Source organism: Miniopterus natalensis, chromosome 8 (assembly GCF_054644295.1).
Source record: "Miniopterus natalensis isolate mMinNat1 chromosome 8, mMinNat1.hap1, whole genome shotgun sequence".
Taxonomy (NCBI): domain Eukaryota; kingdom Metazoa; phylum Chordata; class Mammalia; order Chiroptera; family Miniopteridae; genus Miniopterus; species Miniopterus natalensis.
This window is the reverse complement of record NC_142088.1, coordinates 25,865,668-25,883,562: the sequence shown is the minus strand read 5'-3', so window position 1 is coordinate 25,883,562 and position 17,895 is coordinate 25,865,668. Positions and strand designations below refer to the sequence as shown.

Sequence of the window (17,895 nt, the reverse complement as noted above, 5' to 3'; positions counted from 1 at the left end):
ACTAGTTTATATTTCTCTTTTTGTACTGTCTGGTTTTGGTATCAGGGTTTTAGCTTTATAAATGAATTGGAAAGTGTTCCCTCCTCTTCCATTTTCAGAAGAGATTGCATAAAATTAGTTTCAATTCTCCTTTAATATTTGGTAGAATTCTCCAGTGTGATAATCTGCAGCTGGAGATTTCTTTTGGGAGAGTTTCTAAAATTCAATTTCCCAAATAGTTATAAGGCTATTAAAATAATATACTTCACATCAGGCAAGTTGTGATGGTATGTGTTTTTTTGATGAATTGCTCCGTTTCACCTAAGTTGTCAAATGTATGTGTGTAGAGCTATTCATAGCACTCCTTCATTACCCTTTTGAGGTCTGCAAGGTCTGTAGTGGCAGCCTGTTTCATTCTTGATATTAGAAATTTATTTTGTCTTCTTTTTTATCAGTCTTAGTAGAGGTTTGCCAACTTATTGATCTTTTCAAAGAACCAGATCTTTGTGTCATTGATTCTCTCCTGTGTTTTTCTTTTTTCCATTCTATGTATTTCTGCTCCTTTCTCTACTAATTCCTTTTTCTGCTTATTTTAGTTTCATTTTGCTCTTTTTCTACATTCTTGAGATGGAAGCTTAGATTATAGAATTGAGGTTTTTCTTCTTTTCTAATGTAAGCATTTTGTGCAATAAATTTTTTGGCATTAATTGTTTCCCTAAATGTGTTGTATTTTCATTTCCGTTCAGTTCAATGTATTTTGAGGGGGGGGGGGTGCCCTGGAGATGTTCTCTGACCCATGGATTATTTAGATGTCTCTTATTTAATATCCAAGTATTGGAGGTTTTCCTGCTATCTCTCTGGTACTGATTTCTAGTTTTAGTACACTGTGGCGGGAGAATACGCTACATATGATTTCAAAAATGTTAAGGTTTATCGTGTGGTTCAGGATATTTTAGTGAATGTTCCATGGGCACTTAAAAAAATACATATTCTGTTGTTATTGGGTGAAGTGTTCTATAAATGTCAATTAGATTCTCCTGGTTGATGATATTATTGAGTTTTTCTATATGCTTGATGATTTTCTGTCTAGTTGGTCTATCAGTTGTGGAGAGAGAGGGGCTAAAGTCCCCAACTATAGCTGTGAATCTCTCTATGTCAGCTTTGTTCCCCACATACTGCAGCTCTGCTGTCTAGTGCATACATATTTAGGACACGCTCCTTGAACTAGTGAGTCGCGGGGATCATCACACAGTCAGGCTGCTCTCCTGCCCTATCCCGGCCCCAGTCTCCTCTCCGAGGCTACTTCTTTCCCTGCCACCTCACACCAAATCTCCAACAAGTAATAAAAGGGCCTCTGGGCTCTTTGGTTGTCAGGTCAGTGACTAGTATGTCTATTCTACCTTAGTAATCACAAACTCTGTAACGCTGAAGCTTCTCTCTGCCATCCCAAAGGCCCCCCCGCCCCCCGGTCCCCAGCCTAGGGCTCCTCCTCCCTTCCCCTCTCTGGGTGCCTCTGCTTCCTCCAGGACTGAAGGGGAGAGGGGAAGGGGGACACAGAGGGGACAGGGACAACGGTCTCACTGACTGGCACCCTTCCTGCAATGAAATTTTTGACCAGGTCAGATGTTTAAAAAAAGTCCCTTGCCCAGCCGGGCATGGCTCAGCTGTTGAGCGTCGACCTAGGATCCAGGCGATCGGGGTTCGATTCCCGGTCAGGGCACATGCCCGGGTTGCAGGCTCGATCCCCAGCCGGGGGCGTGCAGGAGGCAGCCGATCAATGACATCATGGATGTTTCTATCTCTCCCTCTCCCTCTCCTTTCCTCTCTCTTAAATCAATAAAGATATATTTAAAAAAAAAAAAAAAAAAAAAAGTCCCTCTGGGATGCTTACTTAGATTCTCCAGGATCCCCTATGGCTGGGGCTGTCGCCTGCAGTTCCCTTGCCTGGGTATATGCACTTGCCTGCTGCTCACATACATTCTCCTCTCCCCACCAGCATCCTGGGTCTCCGCACCCTTCTAGGCAGCCCCCCTTGAGAAGGACCCAGAACTCCAGGCCAGCTCTGGCCCTTGGATTACATTTGGACATTGGGAAACATACACTTTTGACCCTTCACTGGTGAGGGTAGAATATTTCTCAAACACAGATCTTTTTTTATTTAACTTCTGGCAAGCAAGCTCTGGACAGAGCCATTCAGTCTTCAGATTTATCACAAGCCAGTCCACTCGACTCCCTAAATTGCATGAGACATGGATCAGATATCTGAACAATCTCCTCAAAACTTCTCTCGTGGAGCTTGGGATCAGGAGAAAGCATCCCTGCCCCCTGCACTGTGAGGAGGGCAGCAGGGCTGGGATTCACAGCAGAGCTGTCTCCAAAGAAACCTGCCCTCTGACATCGAGCTTCCTAAATGGGTAAGGGGGCCGGGGGTTGACACACTAGCATCTCACTTTGAAAGGTAGGGGCAATGGCTCCACTCTCCTGACCCCTCAACTAAAGGTGAAACTGAAATTGCTTGTTGTAATACATTCCATTAATGTTCTTTCATCAGCTGCCAAATTCATTCATGGTAAAGCCAAAATATATATTTTTTATCTGTTATACTACAAAGAAATCATGAGAAAATTTTGTCATAAAATATTGTCTATTCTATTGTTCTGAACATAGACTCACATACAAAGCCTGATTCAAAATTTGTGGGCTTATATTTACATTCATAGCAGTGAGTAGGCTGCCAGCAGCATCAAAGTATATGCCCACCCCTCTACTCCTTCCCTTAATGAGAGTTTCCCATAAGATTTTATGTCTCGGTTGAATTAAAGCAAAGAAAAAACAAGACCAGCATTGTTGAGGTTTCCACTGCTCACTGGAAGTTCGCCTGCTAGGAGGTCATGGACACCCCCAAGTCCTTCTCTTAGCAGTACCTCTGGGGATAGGAAAAAGCCATCAAAGGCTTGCTTGAGGTTAGGGTTCAAGTTTGCTGGTTTTTCATCTTCTTGTCTGCAGGTGACTATTTAGTAGCTCTTCTTTTTAAAACTTTCCTATACTCTGCATTCTTAGCCTTAAAATGCTTAATTAGACATAGCTAATATAAGTACATCAGAGACAGACCCAAGGAGTAATGGTTTCTTAAAGTCCTGTGATAAACACAAGAAACAACCCAAAACATTGAGTAGTTTACTTGAAAGTAGCATAATTTCAGTGTTCATTTGCTCAAAATATAGTTGCCTTCTGTCTTTCTTCAGAGAATCTCAGAAACTCCTAGAATATACATGCAAGGGCATCTGTCACCCCCACATACTCTCACAGTTGAAGTTCAAGTTAGCTCAGAACAGCGGGAGAAGGCCAGAGGGAAGCAGCCAAATTCCCAGTGACCTGGCATGGCAAAATCTTGGACTGAATTTAATCAGAAGCCTGGAGTTTTCAAACAATCGCTCTCAATTTCTGTAGGCAATTTATGTAATTGGCACATACATTTTTCCATTTCAATAACAAAACCACAAAAATCTTTATGTTCACAGACAAATCTTTAATATTGTAAAAGCAATATAGTATGCCCGTATAAACACACAAATTCCAAATAGAAGCATGATTCTCTGTTCTCTTCAGAGTCAGTAAGAACACAGTCCAGATAAAGGAACAGGGAGGCAGAGAGCTCTTCTTTGCCAACTCCCTTCTACCACTGAAACATAAGTTCTGTTCAGACAAGATGCCGTATGAGCCAACTCTCCTCCATCTGCTTTGACATTTTGTGCACAATTGAATATAACTGATCACAGCTCTCGGCATACATTTGTGGGCAGATTTTTGCTTGCACACGCAGTAGTATATATATCTTTGATCAAGTTCAGCCGAGAGCATTGGCCTAAGCAAGCAGACTTGGCAGAATTCTGAACCTTGGCTCTTCTATCAAGGCCGAGGGGTTCACACTACTTTCTAGAAGTTTGGTGCTTATGGAACAAATTCAGTATGTGTTTATATTAGGAAAATAGAGTGAAAACAACTGAAATAATGTCTGTTCCTTTTTTTTATTATAGCAAAACAGGCTGAACACAAAATACGGTTTATAAATTCTAAGCTTATGATCACAGACAGGACCCACAAACCATGAATGCCAAGTAAACACACACCAAGCTAAATGTCACAGTCAAATAAAATATGCATCAAAATTAATGATACGTATTTAATGATATGCGTAATCACAGTAATTGCTCCACTAGGTGGGAAGAGAGGCAAAAGACACATTTTTACCAACCTCACAAATCAGGTGTCTCTAATGGCCAACCATCCTGTTGCATCCTACTCCACTTCCCAAAGGACAAAGGCCCTGGCTGGGTAAGAAAGGCTCAGAGGCCACGAACACTCATTCATCCTCTCTAGTCCTTCCACAGGCCAGAAACAGGCTAGAACATGACATACAGAAAGGTCTCTGGGGGGGCAGGGGGCACGGTTATACTTTCAACGATAAAGATAAATTTAAAAAAAACAAACAGAAAAACAAAGGTCTCCCTGCATAATTCCTGCTCAGAGGCTCCCATAAGCTATCCAGAGGACCAAAAACATGTCTTTCACTGGCCTTACTCTCACACTCAGCACAGAGTCAGAACCACTTTGTTAAAAGTCTGAGCCCTCAGAGGACAGGGGTGTTTCTGTGGTGAGATGAGGGAGAAAACTGGCGCGGCAGTGATGGGTCTTAGAAGTGTACCTTCTAGTGCATACTGGTGAATTAGTTTGCTTTCCTAACGTGGTCCTAGAGAGAGAGAGTAAAATTAGAAAAGGTGCCGCCAGAAAAACCCACTTCTTATATCAAGAACAGGCCTTATTCATCTCACAAGGGGAAAATTATTTTTCTTTTCCTATCCATATAAGATAATGAATGCTAACTAAACTTACTGTGGTAATCATTTCACCATATATGTAAGTCAAGTCTTTATGCTATACACCTGAAACATAGACAGTGCTGTATGTCAAGTATTTCTCAATAAAACGGAAAGAAAAAGTAATTAAATGGCATAACGTATGCTAAATTCCTGGTGTGTGATGAACACACAATAAATGCCGTTGGTGGTGGTCCCACCCTCTCCCAAATCCGTCCCCAGCTAGGCGAGCCAGCAGTGGGGATAAGATGACTACAATGGTCTGGCGCTATGATGCCACTCCCAGGACAGAGCCCAGGGTGGTGTTTGGTTTTAGTAGGAGGGTTCAGGGTGCAGGAATGTTTATAGCTTGCTCAGGATCTTTGCTTAGTTGAACTACACTCAAGAGGAATTTTAGGATACATTTCAAAATGGAAATACATAGAACTTTCTACATAACTTCAATGATTCAGGAAAACGAGAGGATAATTTCTATCCTCTCCCTGTTGTAAATGGCCCACTAAGGTTCTTTTATGAAAGCAAATAATGGTGACATTTCTACCAATTTATACTGATAATCTGGTCCTTTTCAGCTGACAGTGCAAATTATGTTCAATTAATACCAGCCTCCTCCCACCCACACCTGAGTGCCAAGAATAATCATCTCTTTGTAAATCACACAGGGCAAGTGTTGATCTAATCAAAGGGGTAATTTCATTATTAACTGGACTTGTGAAACCTTCTTGTGGACAAAAAACCTTTTCATTGGCTAACAGACATAGGGCCCTGAAATGACTTTCCTGAAAAATAAAAATAATGTGCAATATATTATTTACATAGAAAGAAGGTGTTACAGGACAATCATTCTCGTAGTTACTATACTGTGGGATTAAAGATAACTTATCAAAGTACTGTAAAGCAGCACAAGTATTTAAGACTATAATAATAAACTTTGTAATAAAAGTTGATATGTCCAATTATGACATATAGTTTTCATAGAGAAAACTAATTAAAAGCAACTGTGTCTCGAGTACATTTTGGGATGCAGGCTCATAATAGGTAGTTACAGTAGCTCCGTCACTGATTAATACCTGAACACACACACACACACACACACACACACACTTTGTGAGGAGCCTTTCTTATGTGAAATCTAAACACTAAGTCTTATTTGCTGAGAGGTCTAGATCAACTTCCACAGCAATGCTGGTATTAGAAGGCAAAAGTGATATTGCCTTATATTTTAACCAATTCCTACAAGATTTTGCTCTATGTGGAAAAGCCTTGAGGGGTGGTGGAGCTTTAACCTGCAATGGAAGGCAGAGTGGTGTGGTAAATATTTTTTTAAATCAGGATTCCTGATTCATGGTCCTGCTTCTTCCACTGACCAGAGCTATGACTTTGGACAAACCAGTTAATGCCCCTGTGGTTTTGGTTTGCTGTCAATAAGATTAGGGATTGTCCCATTGCCATTTGTGATTCTGTATAACAATGTATCTTATAGAAGGCTGTCAAATCACTGGCTTTCTCCCTGTTCCTATGAAACTGGGTGTTTTTAAAATATGTCCACAAATTCTTTGACAATTCTCCCTTTGAAAGGTGGAGTCTACTTCACCTCCCTGGACGGATACAGCTGGAGTGACCCTGTGTGAACTTCAAGGCTAGATCAATCATTGAAAGTGATATGGTCTCTTTCTCTCACTTGTTCTCGCTCTCCATCTCACTCTCGCTCTCTCCTGGGACACATGCCTTTGGATCCCTGAGCCACCATGGAAGATACCCAGCTACTCTGAAACCACCAAGCTATAGAAAACCAAATAAAGAAACCACATAGAGACAGAGAGAGAGGCCCAAGGAAAGTCAGCTGTTTGAATCTTCCGACCCAGATGATTGACATGTGAGTGAGGAAGCCTTTGAGATCACGCCAGCCTCAGCCACTGTCTGACTATAATATCATAAGATTATAGATTATAGAGCTACCTTTTACTAGAGCTACTCAGCTAAGCCACTCCTGAGTTCTTGATCGATAGAAACAGTGAGAGCTAATACATGATTATTGTTGTTTTAAGCCACTAACTCTTGGGGTGATTTGTTATATGACCACAGTAACTGGAAGAACTGTGATGGAATCAAAATTAGAAGGGAGAAATGCCACCCCAAGGTCAAACAAAGAAATACTTAGCATCCACAAGAACCACAGGAGAGAAGGCTTCAAAGTATTCAAGAATGATGAAGGTAGGTACAATTCACCAATAAATGCCACACAAAAACCCACTAGAATAATCACCTTTTTACTTCCAAACTGTGTGACCTTATTCATAGTTAAAAGAAATAGAGTAAGAATGACCCTAATTGGAACCATTTGAAATAAGCAACAAAACCGAAGGTAAAGGAACGAGCTGGGGCATCATTTAGTCATTTCTATGTAGGCACGGACGTCACTGCTCACTTCCTTTCTGCCTCATGCCTTTCTCAGTAGACTGTGCAGTTGTGCAAGTGTTTCCCCAAACACACCTCCAAATAACTCTGAAAAGCAGGACTTCTCCTTTTAAAGGGATAAGTAAAAGAGCTGGAGTCTAGTCAGTAAAGGTGGCCCCTATTATCGGACCAGAAATAGTGAGGCTGGGATAGCCCATGTGTCTGGGGAAGCTGACCCAAGGGTGATGCTCAGTAGATGGTAAGTGGTGGCCAGCAGAGAGAACTCAGCCACAAATCCACATTTTTCTTCCTGGCCCACCCACGGTTTTCAAAACAGGAAATTTCACATTAAAAGTCTAGACTTCTACCTCCTCTTGAAACACTGGAGGTCTAGTAACCCCAGGTATGCATTCCTATCGGGTCTCAGTCAGCTGGAGCTGACTAGCTGCTTCTCCCTTCAGACAGAACATGTGCTCTCCATTTGCCACAATCCCCACCACTCCCTATTCTATACCTGGGCTCCTTCACTCCTTTACATGTCTGGTCCCTGTGGGCATTTGAGTTTGTGTCTCTCCATACCCCACGCTGTTCCTTGCTCACTGTAGGTTTGAAACACTCAGTGGTTTGGAAACTCCAGTCAATTCTGATGTTCTTGCCCTTGGCCAATTTCTTTCCCTAAACTACCAATGTAGGACCATAACAAACCAATATGCCTCATGATTAAGTAAATCACCTTACAACACTGTTACTGAATATTGGGGTGCTGAGTGTGCCTCCAGAAATATAAACTGAGCTTATTTGATACATCCAAATGATTTTTAAAATACAGACTGTGTCCGTAACACAGGTCCAACATGCTCAGCCCAAATTAATGTAGGAAAGAATTAACTGCCAGTCATTTCTAAGAGAGGATGGGCAGAAAAGGAACAAAGAGACCTACATATCGTAAAGTTAAACAAGTTAATCACACAGAATATCTTCAAGGTGACTTCTATTGGGCACCTAACTAGGCAGTACGGTCATTTACTGAGGCATTAAAACCAGCATTTTCAGGTTTCATGTGTGTGCGTGTTAGAGAAAGCAGAACAGGATTAAACAACTCACCAGTTCCAGACACTGTCTGTGGCCATAGGCAGCCGCGTAATGTATGCTGTTGTACCCTTCCTTGTCCCGGATGGACGGATCTGCATCATTTTGAAGCAGAAACTCTAGGCATCTGTAAGAATAAAGATGAGGTTGTTTTAGAAAATATCTCTGGACCAAAAGAGATAATGAATGTAAATTTCCTCCAATTATGAATGCTCCACCCTTTGTGAGTTTAAGTCTTTCTTTAAAAATCCTACAGCAGTGAGGATGTATGTCCTGGAAGGCGTGTAGAGGTGTGTTTTCTGCAGCTTCCTTTATTTCAGCTTAAAATTGCCATTCTAGAATTCAGGAAAGCCTTTAGCAACAAGAGGGTAATTAAGTTCTTCTCATCCTCTCTGTCATCAGGGTCACTGACTAATAAGCGTCAGAGCCCCATGTTCAAAAGACAAAGTCTCAACTGTAATAAAGAAGCGGCCAGGCCCTGGCAGCAGGGTAAGCCTCACAGAGGGGGTTTATTTGTAACCTTGCCATTGGAGACGCTGAGACCAAAAGGCTGGAAAACGAAAGTTAAGAAGCATAAGAAAACAATAACAAAGAAACCAAGAGGAGCCTAAACAATAAAAGGATTAAAGGAATGGGTGACCGTTTTAAAAGCGTAATTCGGGAACCACAAAATGAAACAAAAGGCTCAAACTGCACCATTAGGAATTCAGACTAAAACAAATAATAAATAATACATTTTAAAAGGCTTTAATGACAAAGTTGTGATTCATCTAAAAAAGCCTCAATCTTTGGAATAGGTTAGAGGACAGTGTGTGGCTCCAGCTTTCCCAGGGCCCAGAGCCCCAGGACACAAGTCCCTGAGGATGTACATTCTGTTCAGGGCCTACTGCTGGGGAAAGGGGTGTCAGTCGGCAACACCACTTACTCCGTCATCTCGATTTTTATTTTTGTGGCAGTGGGACAAACAATTTCTTCACAAAACCAAGCTGATTCAATTTCATATCAAATAAAAATGGTAAGATTCTAAATATAAGCCTGTACTTTAAATAAGAACTTCCAATGGAAAACTTCTGTAGTTTACACAAAAACTTGAAAATGACATTTACCTATCTTTTGGCAAAAGGCAAAAAGAGAAAACAAATCGCACATAGCAACAGTTTAAAATGGTGTTTTAATTTCTAGAAAAAGTGATGAAAGACATAAATTTTTAAAACCAAATACCTCCATGGCACATGACTGATCCATAATAAGTCAAACTATTACTGGAGCCCTGATATCACACTGCCTTTGGTGATTTATGCCTTATAAGGAAGTCCTTTCTAGTTTTGGTAATTAAATGCCCATGGGCAGGATTCCAGGTGTGACTCCTTTTAAACCGAAGTTGGCTCTTTAAATAAAATCATTCAATAGGAACGGCATGCTAGTGGACACACAAGCCCCAGCTTCTGGAAGGATTATATTCTAAAGATCTGTTGACAAATTTAGTATGTAATTTGGAAAACACTTGGAATTGCTCCCAAAGAGTTATTTAATCTAGAATACACCCGACCTACACTGCCCACAGCGCTATTAGAAATAACAGCAGTCGTATAGAATTCGGAACAGTCCCCACATTGTTCTCCAAGGGTCAGTGAATAACACGACTTAACTGGAAATGCTTATCTTTTCTCCTCCCAGGGCCTGGCTAGCAATTTTGGCACCTCAGCTGCAGCATCGGGATATGCACATTAGGTCAGGGGTGTATTTGGATAAGGGGAGTAGCCTCTCTTTGCACAAAAGATCTCTCAGGCGACGGGTCCTCGCCTTCCCCTGCCTCTCCTGCCCCTTCCCTCTCCACCAGCTATAAGAGGACTGCTCTGGCCCAGGGCAAGCTTGCATTTCACAGGAGACTGGAGCATTTGCTGAGGTGGCTTAAAATTCCACGGTCTTTAATGTGATTAGTTTAATTTTGGAGTAGCAGAGTAAAGCCTCGGCCATTCTGCTTTACTCAACTGTGTTTCATGTCCCCGCCCCAGGAACGTTATGCCCCACAACCTGCACCAGAGCCATACTCTCTAACTATATCCTTCTAATTTCTATACACAATTTCTAACTATATTCCATGGTTTGGACACCAGAGGAGAGCCTAGTGGGCGGTAGGAAGACCCTAGAGTGGGTCACAGCATTCAGATCACAGAGAAACTGGTTCCTCTGACAACCGGAGAGGGACTGTGTGTGTGCAGCCTCTTAGGGCCCTATAGCCACTGGGTCCCAAGACACAAAGTGTGGGCACCATTCATTCGTTTGTTCATTTATTCAACAAATACTTACTGAATGCCAGCTATGTGCTGGTCACCACGCTGGGCAGCACACGCTTGTCACTGTGACTTGTAGTGCAGGAAGGGCTTGCATAGGATGAAGCGTTAGGGCTTCCCATGAATCAACACCCCTGGGTGGTGGCAGTCCCTCCCACCCCTATCACAGCAATAGCTAAGCAGGTGGGATGGGGGGGACAAGAGCAGCTGGCTGCAGGGAGCAGGGGCCTGTTTTTAAGTTGATGTGTGTGTTTGGGGGATGAAGAGGAAAGTGTATTTCAGGTGTATTTCACACAGAAATCTCAAAACATTTATTTACTGAATCCACTAAGTAATCATTTGCGGGTCATAAAAGGAGAGCCTAAGGCCCTAAGAGGAATTTCAATGTGTCGCCGGAGGCACATGATACATGGCAGAGTCAGAAATGATATTTGAGTCACACCTGGTTCCCAAACCTGCTGATCAATCACAGTGATGGACATGTCAAAGCTGACAATTTCAGAAAGAGTACCCTGGGTGAAAATAGCATAATTAAAGGATGTATTAAAAGACAGTTTCTTCTTCATTAAAGACAAGCCCACATCACTTTCTCAAGATCCCAAGAGAAACCCCAAAATAGTAAGGCTGGCCCGGCCAGGCATGGCTCAGCGGCTGAGCATCAGCCTAGGATCCAGGTGATCGGGGTTCGATTCCCGGTTGGGGCACATGCCCGGGTTGAGGGCTCGATCCCCAGTTGGGGGCGTGCAGGAGGCAGCCGATCGGTGACTCTCTCATCATTGATGTTTCTCTCTCTCCCTCTCCCTTCCTCTCTCTGAAATCAATAAAGATACATTTAAAAAAAAAAAAATAGTAAGGCTGGCCCACATGGCAACTCAGAGAAGTGACAGAGCATCGTAGCTGCACCTGTGCTTAAGCTGAGACGTAACTTACAATGCAGCTTCCTTCTCCTTCAAATCTCTGGCTCTTTCAAGTTCTTCTGAATTTTCATGGGCGTTTCCCAATGTAGTTTTACTTCTCAGCGTAAGGAAAAGAAAAAAATTACAATTAATTTTTTAATGGCAAAGTTTCTAATGATTTTGGTGCAATTTAAATATCAATGATTCCCCCACAACCCAAAAGAGATAAGCACTGTTGAGTTTTCAATGAAGATATATATTATACATGGTTCTCTCCAGCACTATGCAGGAAATCCATTTTCTCCCAAGGAATCCAACTGAGAATGTGACTTTCCTAAAACTTCCATCCAGGTATCAGCAATTAAGACATCAACCAAGCTGTCTACCCTTCCATAAATATACTAAACACTCCAAGTTAAAAAGAGGTAATTTAGCTTAAACTTCTCTGACTCCTACCACTTTCTTTGCTGCCTCCTCACCAATTCACCTCACTTATCCAGGAATGGGGTCCTAATCACCCCTTGTCTGCCAAAGCAATTCTTCATCATCCAGGATTCCTTTTCCAGCTCTTAACAGATGAAGTATACTTGTTCCCTGATTCTATTCCAAGTGAATAGCATAGAGCCTGGCACATAGTAGATACTCAATAAATGTTTGTTGAGTTAATAACCTGCATGGCTATGTATACTACATCTGACTTGCCAATATTATATTAAACATGAAGGGGGGGAAAGTAGTGTTTTCCAAACTATGGAAATATGGCTCATAATCCATCACTGAACTATAAAATCAATTTAGTGGGTTGCAATCACTAATCTTTTAATGAAAAGAAAGAACATGGAATGCATTATGCATAGTAAAAGTAAATACGGCTTTATAAAATTTCTGTTTCCATTTAACATACATAAAACATATACATGTGACTGCATGTGCTGGGCCATGATATACAATGTACTTCTTACTGTGAGTCACTGTCTAGAAGCCACTGCTCTGTAAGAAAAGGAGATAGCACTGACCTAGGATCAATTCCACAGCATGAGGCAGCAGGCTCAATAGCTTTCAAGAGAAGGTCACTAAGAACTATTCCTATGAAGGAGGCCCTGGTCCTTGTCTTTGAAAACAATCTCATAAATCATGGACACCTCTCCTATGCTTTCCCCTTGAACTGGTTCACTCAATTCTGCTTTCCATCCTAGCCACCCAGAATCCAAACGTGTCCAGGGCAACAACTTCCTTCCCACTGGCTCCTGAAAGAGCATTCACACCCAGGCTTGGAACAACAGTGCCTATTTTACACATACTGACACTGCATTTGAAGGCTCCCAGGATTACGCATAGATGGGTATTTTTGACATATGACATACATATTAGCAAATGTAAGTTTTCCAGCAAATGAAGCATTTAAGTGGTGATAATGAAAACTGCAGCATATGACAAAATAAATTATAACAGATTTTACAATGAACTGAAAACCTCGTCTTGACAGCTCCACTTGGCATTCAACCCAAAAATCAGAGAAGTAATTGTGCGGTGACATGTAATAATCACACGTAAAGTGAGCAGAATGGGGGAACTGGGGATAGGGGTGAAGCATTTCCAACTCCTTTGGGTCTGGGTAAGACAGATTCTTCAGTGACAGTTTCCTTGAGGCAGAATGAAGAAAATCAGCCAACCCTGCCCCTCCCGGCCCTCCCCCCAGAGGAAACGGGAACAGGCTGTCTTTACTTTCTATCCATGTCTGAAGCAGCAGCGTAGTGCAAAGCTGTCCGTCCCCAGTCATCTGTTTCATTAACATTGGCCCCCGTGGTCACTAGTGTCTCAATACAGTGGAAGTGACAATTTGCAGCTGCATAGTGCAAAGGGGTCCTGGAAAACAAACAGCAATTTATTAACTTCATTCAGTCTGAAGAAGAGACCCATCAGCAGCACTAGCACTGACTGCAGTATTCCTATGGGCGTGGAAAGCTCTTCCTCTCCCACAGTGTGGAGGCCAAGGGATAGGCCTTCCTTTGACTTTGTAAATTGCAACTGAGGCTACAAAAACAGAGGCTTCAGACAAGACCATCCACCTGCCAGTCTATTCTTTCTTTCCCTTCCTCATGCCTACCCTGACTCAGGTCTACATTACTGCTTACATGGGATATTGCAGTACCATCCCTATTAGCCTATCTTGACTCAAACTTCCATTGAATTTCTAGTTGTTAAGAATGAAGAACTAGGTCTTCTAAGGTCCAATACCCACATATGACAATCCTGTCCCAAAACTTTGGTTCTCTCCACTGAACAAAAAGCCTTGATTCCTTAGTCTGAAGTTGAAGACCTTCCCAAGCTGGTCCCAATCTACCTTTATGGAGTATCTCTCTCTCCCCTAGATGAGCCCATTATTGAATCCCAACTAAATGGCCTGAGGTTTGCTTGTGTTTTTATTAATTAGACTGAAAATTATTAGGTATGTGGCAGAGCCTGGAGCTAAACAGAAAATGAAGCCCAGTCCTTGTCCTCAAGAGACCCATAGTCAGGTGAGGAGAGAGGCAGGAGGCAGAGTCCACTGGAACAGTGTGGTAGATGCTGCAGTCATGGAGCGGGGGGGCAAGGGGAGCAGAGGGGAGGGGCAGCTGTCAGAGGGGCAGGGGGGTGTCACGACATAAATCTGGAAGATGAATAGGAGATGTTCTATGTTGGTTGATAAGAGAAGAAATCGGTAGCAACTCTAAGATCCAGGGTGCATGTGGAGAGGAGGGCGAGAGAGAAGTTATGGAAAAAATAAATAAAAACTTAATTTAATTAAAAAATTTATATCCATGTATTGTGATAGTATAATGGCATGATTTAGCCATGTAAAGGACCAATAAGGTAAGAAAAGTTCCATGACCCACTACTGGTGGTGGTGGTAGTGGTGGTGGTGTGTGTGTTTAATGCTTTAAATATGTCTAAAGATTTGTCCCAAGATGAAATGTTCAATAAATATAAGAAAATGCTCTAGATCATGTGACCACATTCTGGCTCAGGAGGGCTAAACTGCTCTGCTCTGCTGCAAACAGAAGTTTCTAAACTCTATCCACGTAGAGGATTTTTAAAAATTAGAAGAAGAAGACAGACAATTGGCACCTCTAAACAGAAGCTGGGAGATGCTTTCCTGTGGCTAGCGCCTGCTTTGCTAGGGTTTCACTACAAGGGATTTCCTTCTGAGGATGGGATCTCCCCAGCTAGCTCCCCTGTTTACCATTTCAACATCACGTGATCTCCAGATGGACTGCTCCCTGCTTCTTTTATTTAGGCACTTGAAGCAGAGTTCCCTGTTTACATACCTCCCACACTTGTCCTTTTTATGGAAATCCGCTCCACTGCTCTGCAAGAGTTTTATACATTCCACATTACTAGAAAGACAGGGAAAACATCATTAAGGTGGTAGAGGTGAATTGCGGGCTCTCTTCAGAAAGAGCTGTGTTCTGCAGAGTGCAGGGAGAGATGAAACGATATATCCAGCTTTAAATTCTGCTAACACAAAAATAATCTAAACATATTAGAGCAATGCCGTATGAAGGGTCTAAAGATCCTAAAATTACTTTTTCAAAGCTAAAAAAAATCAATACATGAAAGAGCTTGATGAAACATTTTCAATTCCATAACTATAGATCTTAATGATTATTACATGATTAAGCCCTTCAGTGATGGTTAAATCATTTATCCTAAAATTCTCTTTCAAAACCATGAAGAGTTTATGAAACAACCCTTTAAACCTAGAGTTTTATGTCACCTTTAAACAATGAGCCAGAGTGGATGAGCACCACATTATATCATAGCAGAATGGATTCACCATGATAACCTTTTCAACCCAGACTCTCCTTAATGGAAAATAAAACAGCTGCATTTCCCTGTCTTTGTAATCTAGGTAAATGAATGTGCACAACCAAGGCCGAAAATGATGTAATGGAGCACAGTGATCTTCCAAAGCTTCTTTGTTATTCGCAGAAGCAATAAATCATGTTTAGTAGAGAGCAGAGGACCCACTGAAGTGAATTTTCCTATTGAAGGGCATGTAGCTAAACATTAATTCTAATACATGAATTCAGAATGGTGTGTTGTCGATTTCTATACAATTCTGATTTTTTAAAATGTGAGCATCAAAGGAGACAATCATCCATCATTGTTCTAAACTTAGAATGCTAAGAAGTGGCCTAGGATTTACTGTTTTATTATCATTTAAGAAAAGTGAGCTCATTAATGATAAACCTGAGCAGGGCTCTCCTTACCCCACATCGCTCTTTACAGCCACCTTTCTAAAAGAACTAGCTGTTTCCTTCGTAAACATAAGAACTTTCTGAGACCACTCTGTGTTGGTGTAGCATGCCAGCTGATAGAAGGCACCTGTCCTTTCTGAATAAAGCCAAAGGATCGAGGGCAGAGACAGATCCCAGCTGTGCATCTCATGAAGCTCATGTGATCTGGGGGAATGAGGTGGGGAGGAGGTTCTTTAAAAAAATTATACCAAATTATTAATATAAAACTAAATATGACTTCAGAAGGGAACCATGAAAATAAGGGGCCCTAAACCTTCATAGTCAATCCACTTCTGATATAGAGATAAATGGAGAAATGTTGCTGGTCCTTAAGGACTAGGAAATTTATTAAGAACCAACATCTTACCAAAACAAAGCCATTTGAGAAAGGCCACGTTTGGTTAATGTGTGTAAGTCATATATCAACAATATATTGATCAGAGCCATAATCTAACCACTGGTATAAAAAAAGAGTACCTGATGAAAAATTCTTTTTACAACTTAAAGAAAAAGGCAAGAATTAAATCACTTCTTTCTTATCTTTTGGGTTTTCTTAACCATTGTTCACATTTAACATTTATAAAGACCTAAAAATCAGTTCTGAAATAAGTTTTGGAAAAATGCCTATAAATGAACACGAATTAATTCCACCGTGGATTCCCCTAATCATCACCCACCTACCAGCAACAAAAAGGAAAAACTTAAGAACAAATCTCAAATTAATTTCTTTCAGTGCAGTGAGTACCAAGTAGATGCATCTTCTATAGGGTGAAAATCTACAATTTTAAAAAAAAAAAATGGGAAGAACGTAAAGTAAAAAGAGAGAATAAAACAAAAGAAAAACTATTTTCTATAAGAGATGGGCTAAAATTTTTCTTTGGAATAACAATGCGAGTAAATCTGGAAATGCAATATAGTGATAGTTGGTGTTGGTAGAAATGATTCTTATCCATTTTACTAAAGAAATTGCCTTTGAATCACAGACAACTTAAGTCAACTAAAATGAGTTAGTAATTATAAATGAAAATAACTCAAATTGCTAACTACTCACCCTCCTGCAGCAGCAGCATGAAGGCACGTTCTTCCAAACTTATCTGGGGTGTCTATTTCAAAGCCTGCAGACAGCACGTGCTCATTACTAAACAAGGATACTATGCTATACTTTTGTCCTAGTTAAACCACAAGAAACATTGCAGAGACAGAAAAATCAGTTAGTAGAAAAACCAGAATGCAAGCAACTGTAGTCAGAAAGAGGTTGTCATGGAAACGAATGGTAACTGCTCAAGCTTGGCAATTTTACAGGAAGAACCGTGAAGTCAAGAAGGATTTATTCTCATTCAGCTCTGGGTGAACCACAGCCCCACATTTCAATCCCAGGAAAGAAATTTATGAAGCCAATTTGAGATAAGTAGGGCAATAGATAGGCAGACAGAACACATGGAGAAAACATGGGAGGTAAAGAAGTAATCTTAACATGCTGGAACAGATATTTTCTTAATGTATTATCAGCTTTCAGTTGGCTTAAGATTTGGGAAACGTGCTTTCATGCAGAGATCATTTTTAAACGTGCCAAAAGCAGTGAAAGCAGAATCAACCACAGGTAAAGTACTTAAAGGGGGAAAAATGCCTCTGGAATATCGGTTGAATTAATTCATAAACAATCTTTGCTTTGCAGCTATCACCCTTGAAAGCCAGGAACTTCTTAATACATGGAGGTTGGTGGAAGCAGTGATAAGAAAGATTAGCAAAGCTCCAAACCAGGAGAAATTTCTTGGTTTCAAACAGGCTCACATTAAAAATATAAAAATTAAATCTAATTGGAGGAAATCAACCATAGTGATTTTTCAGAGCCCATGGAGTAGAAAGGTAACATGATATTTTCTACTGTCAAAATGTGGGGATTTGGCCTCTTTCCTTTGTTAAAAAATATTAAATGCTAAGCCACCATTTTAAGCTTCCAAGATGTTTTCTCCATTATGACAAACAAATTTTCTGTAAGCTATGGCCATCCCTGCCTGTCTCTCACTCTGGATCACCCAAGCTTTAACTTGATAAACAGACAAGACTCCCATTCAGAGGCAGG

General features: G+C 41.1%; 1 protein-coding gene across 2 annotated transcripts in view; it reads right to left on the bottom strand.

Annotated features, from left to right (window-relative positions):
• ANKRD44 (ankyrin repeat domain 44) overlaps window positions 1-17,895 on the bottom strand; it is a 153,024-nt gene that overhangs the window by 64,242 nt on the left and 70,887 nt on the right. For both annotated transcript variants that reach the window (XM_016219539.2, XM_016219604.2), the window contains exons 11-15: window positions 16,864-16,927; window positions 14,841-14,909; window positions 13,258-13,398; window positions 11,567-11,647; window positions 8,358-8,469 (exon numbers count right to left, since the gene is read on the bottom strand). In XM_016219539.2, coding sequence (XP_016075025.2) covers window positions 8,358-8,469; window positions 11,567-11,647; window positions 13,258-13,398; window positions 14,841-14,909; window positions 16,864-16,927 — 467 coding nt within the window. The remainder of the gene's footprint in view (window positions 1-8,357; window positions 8,470-11,566; window positions 11,648-13,257; window positions 13,399-14,840; window positions 14,910-16,863; window positions 16,928-17,895) is intronic.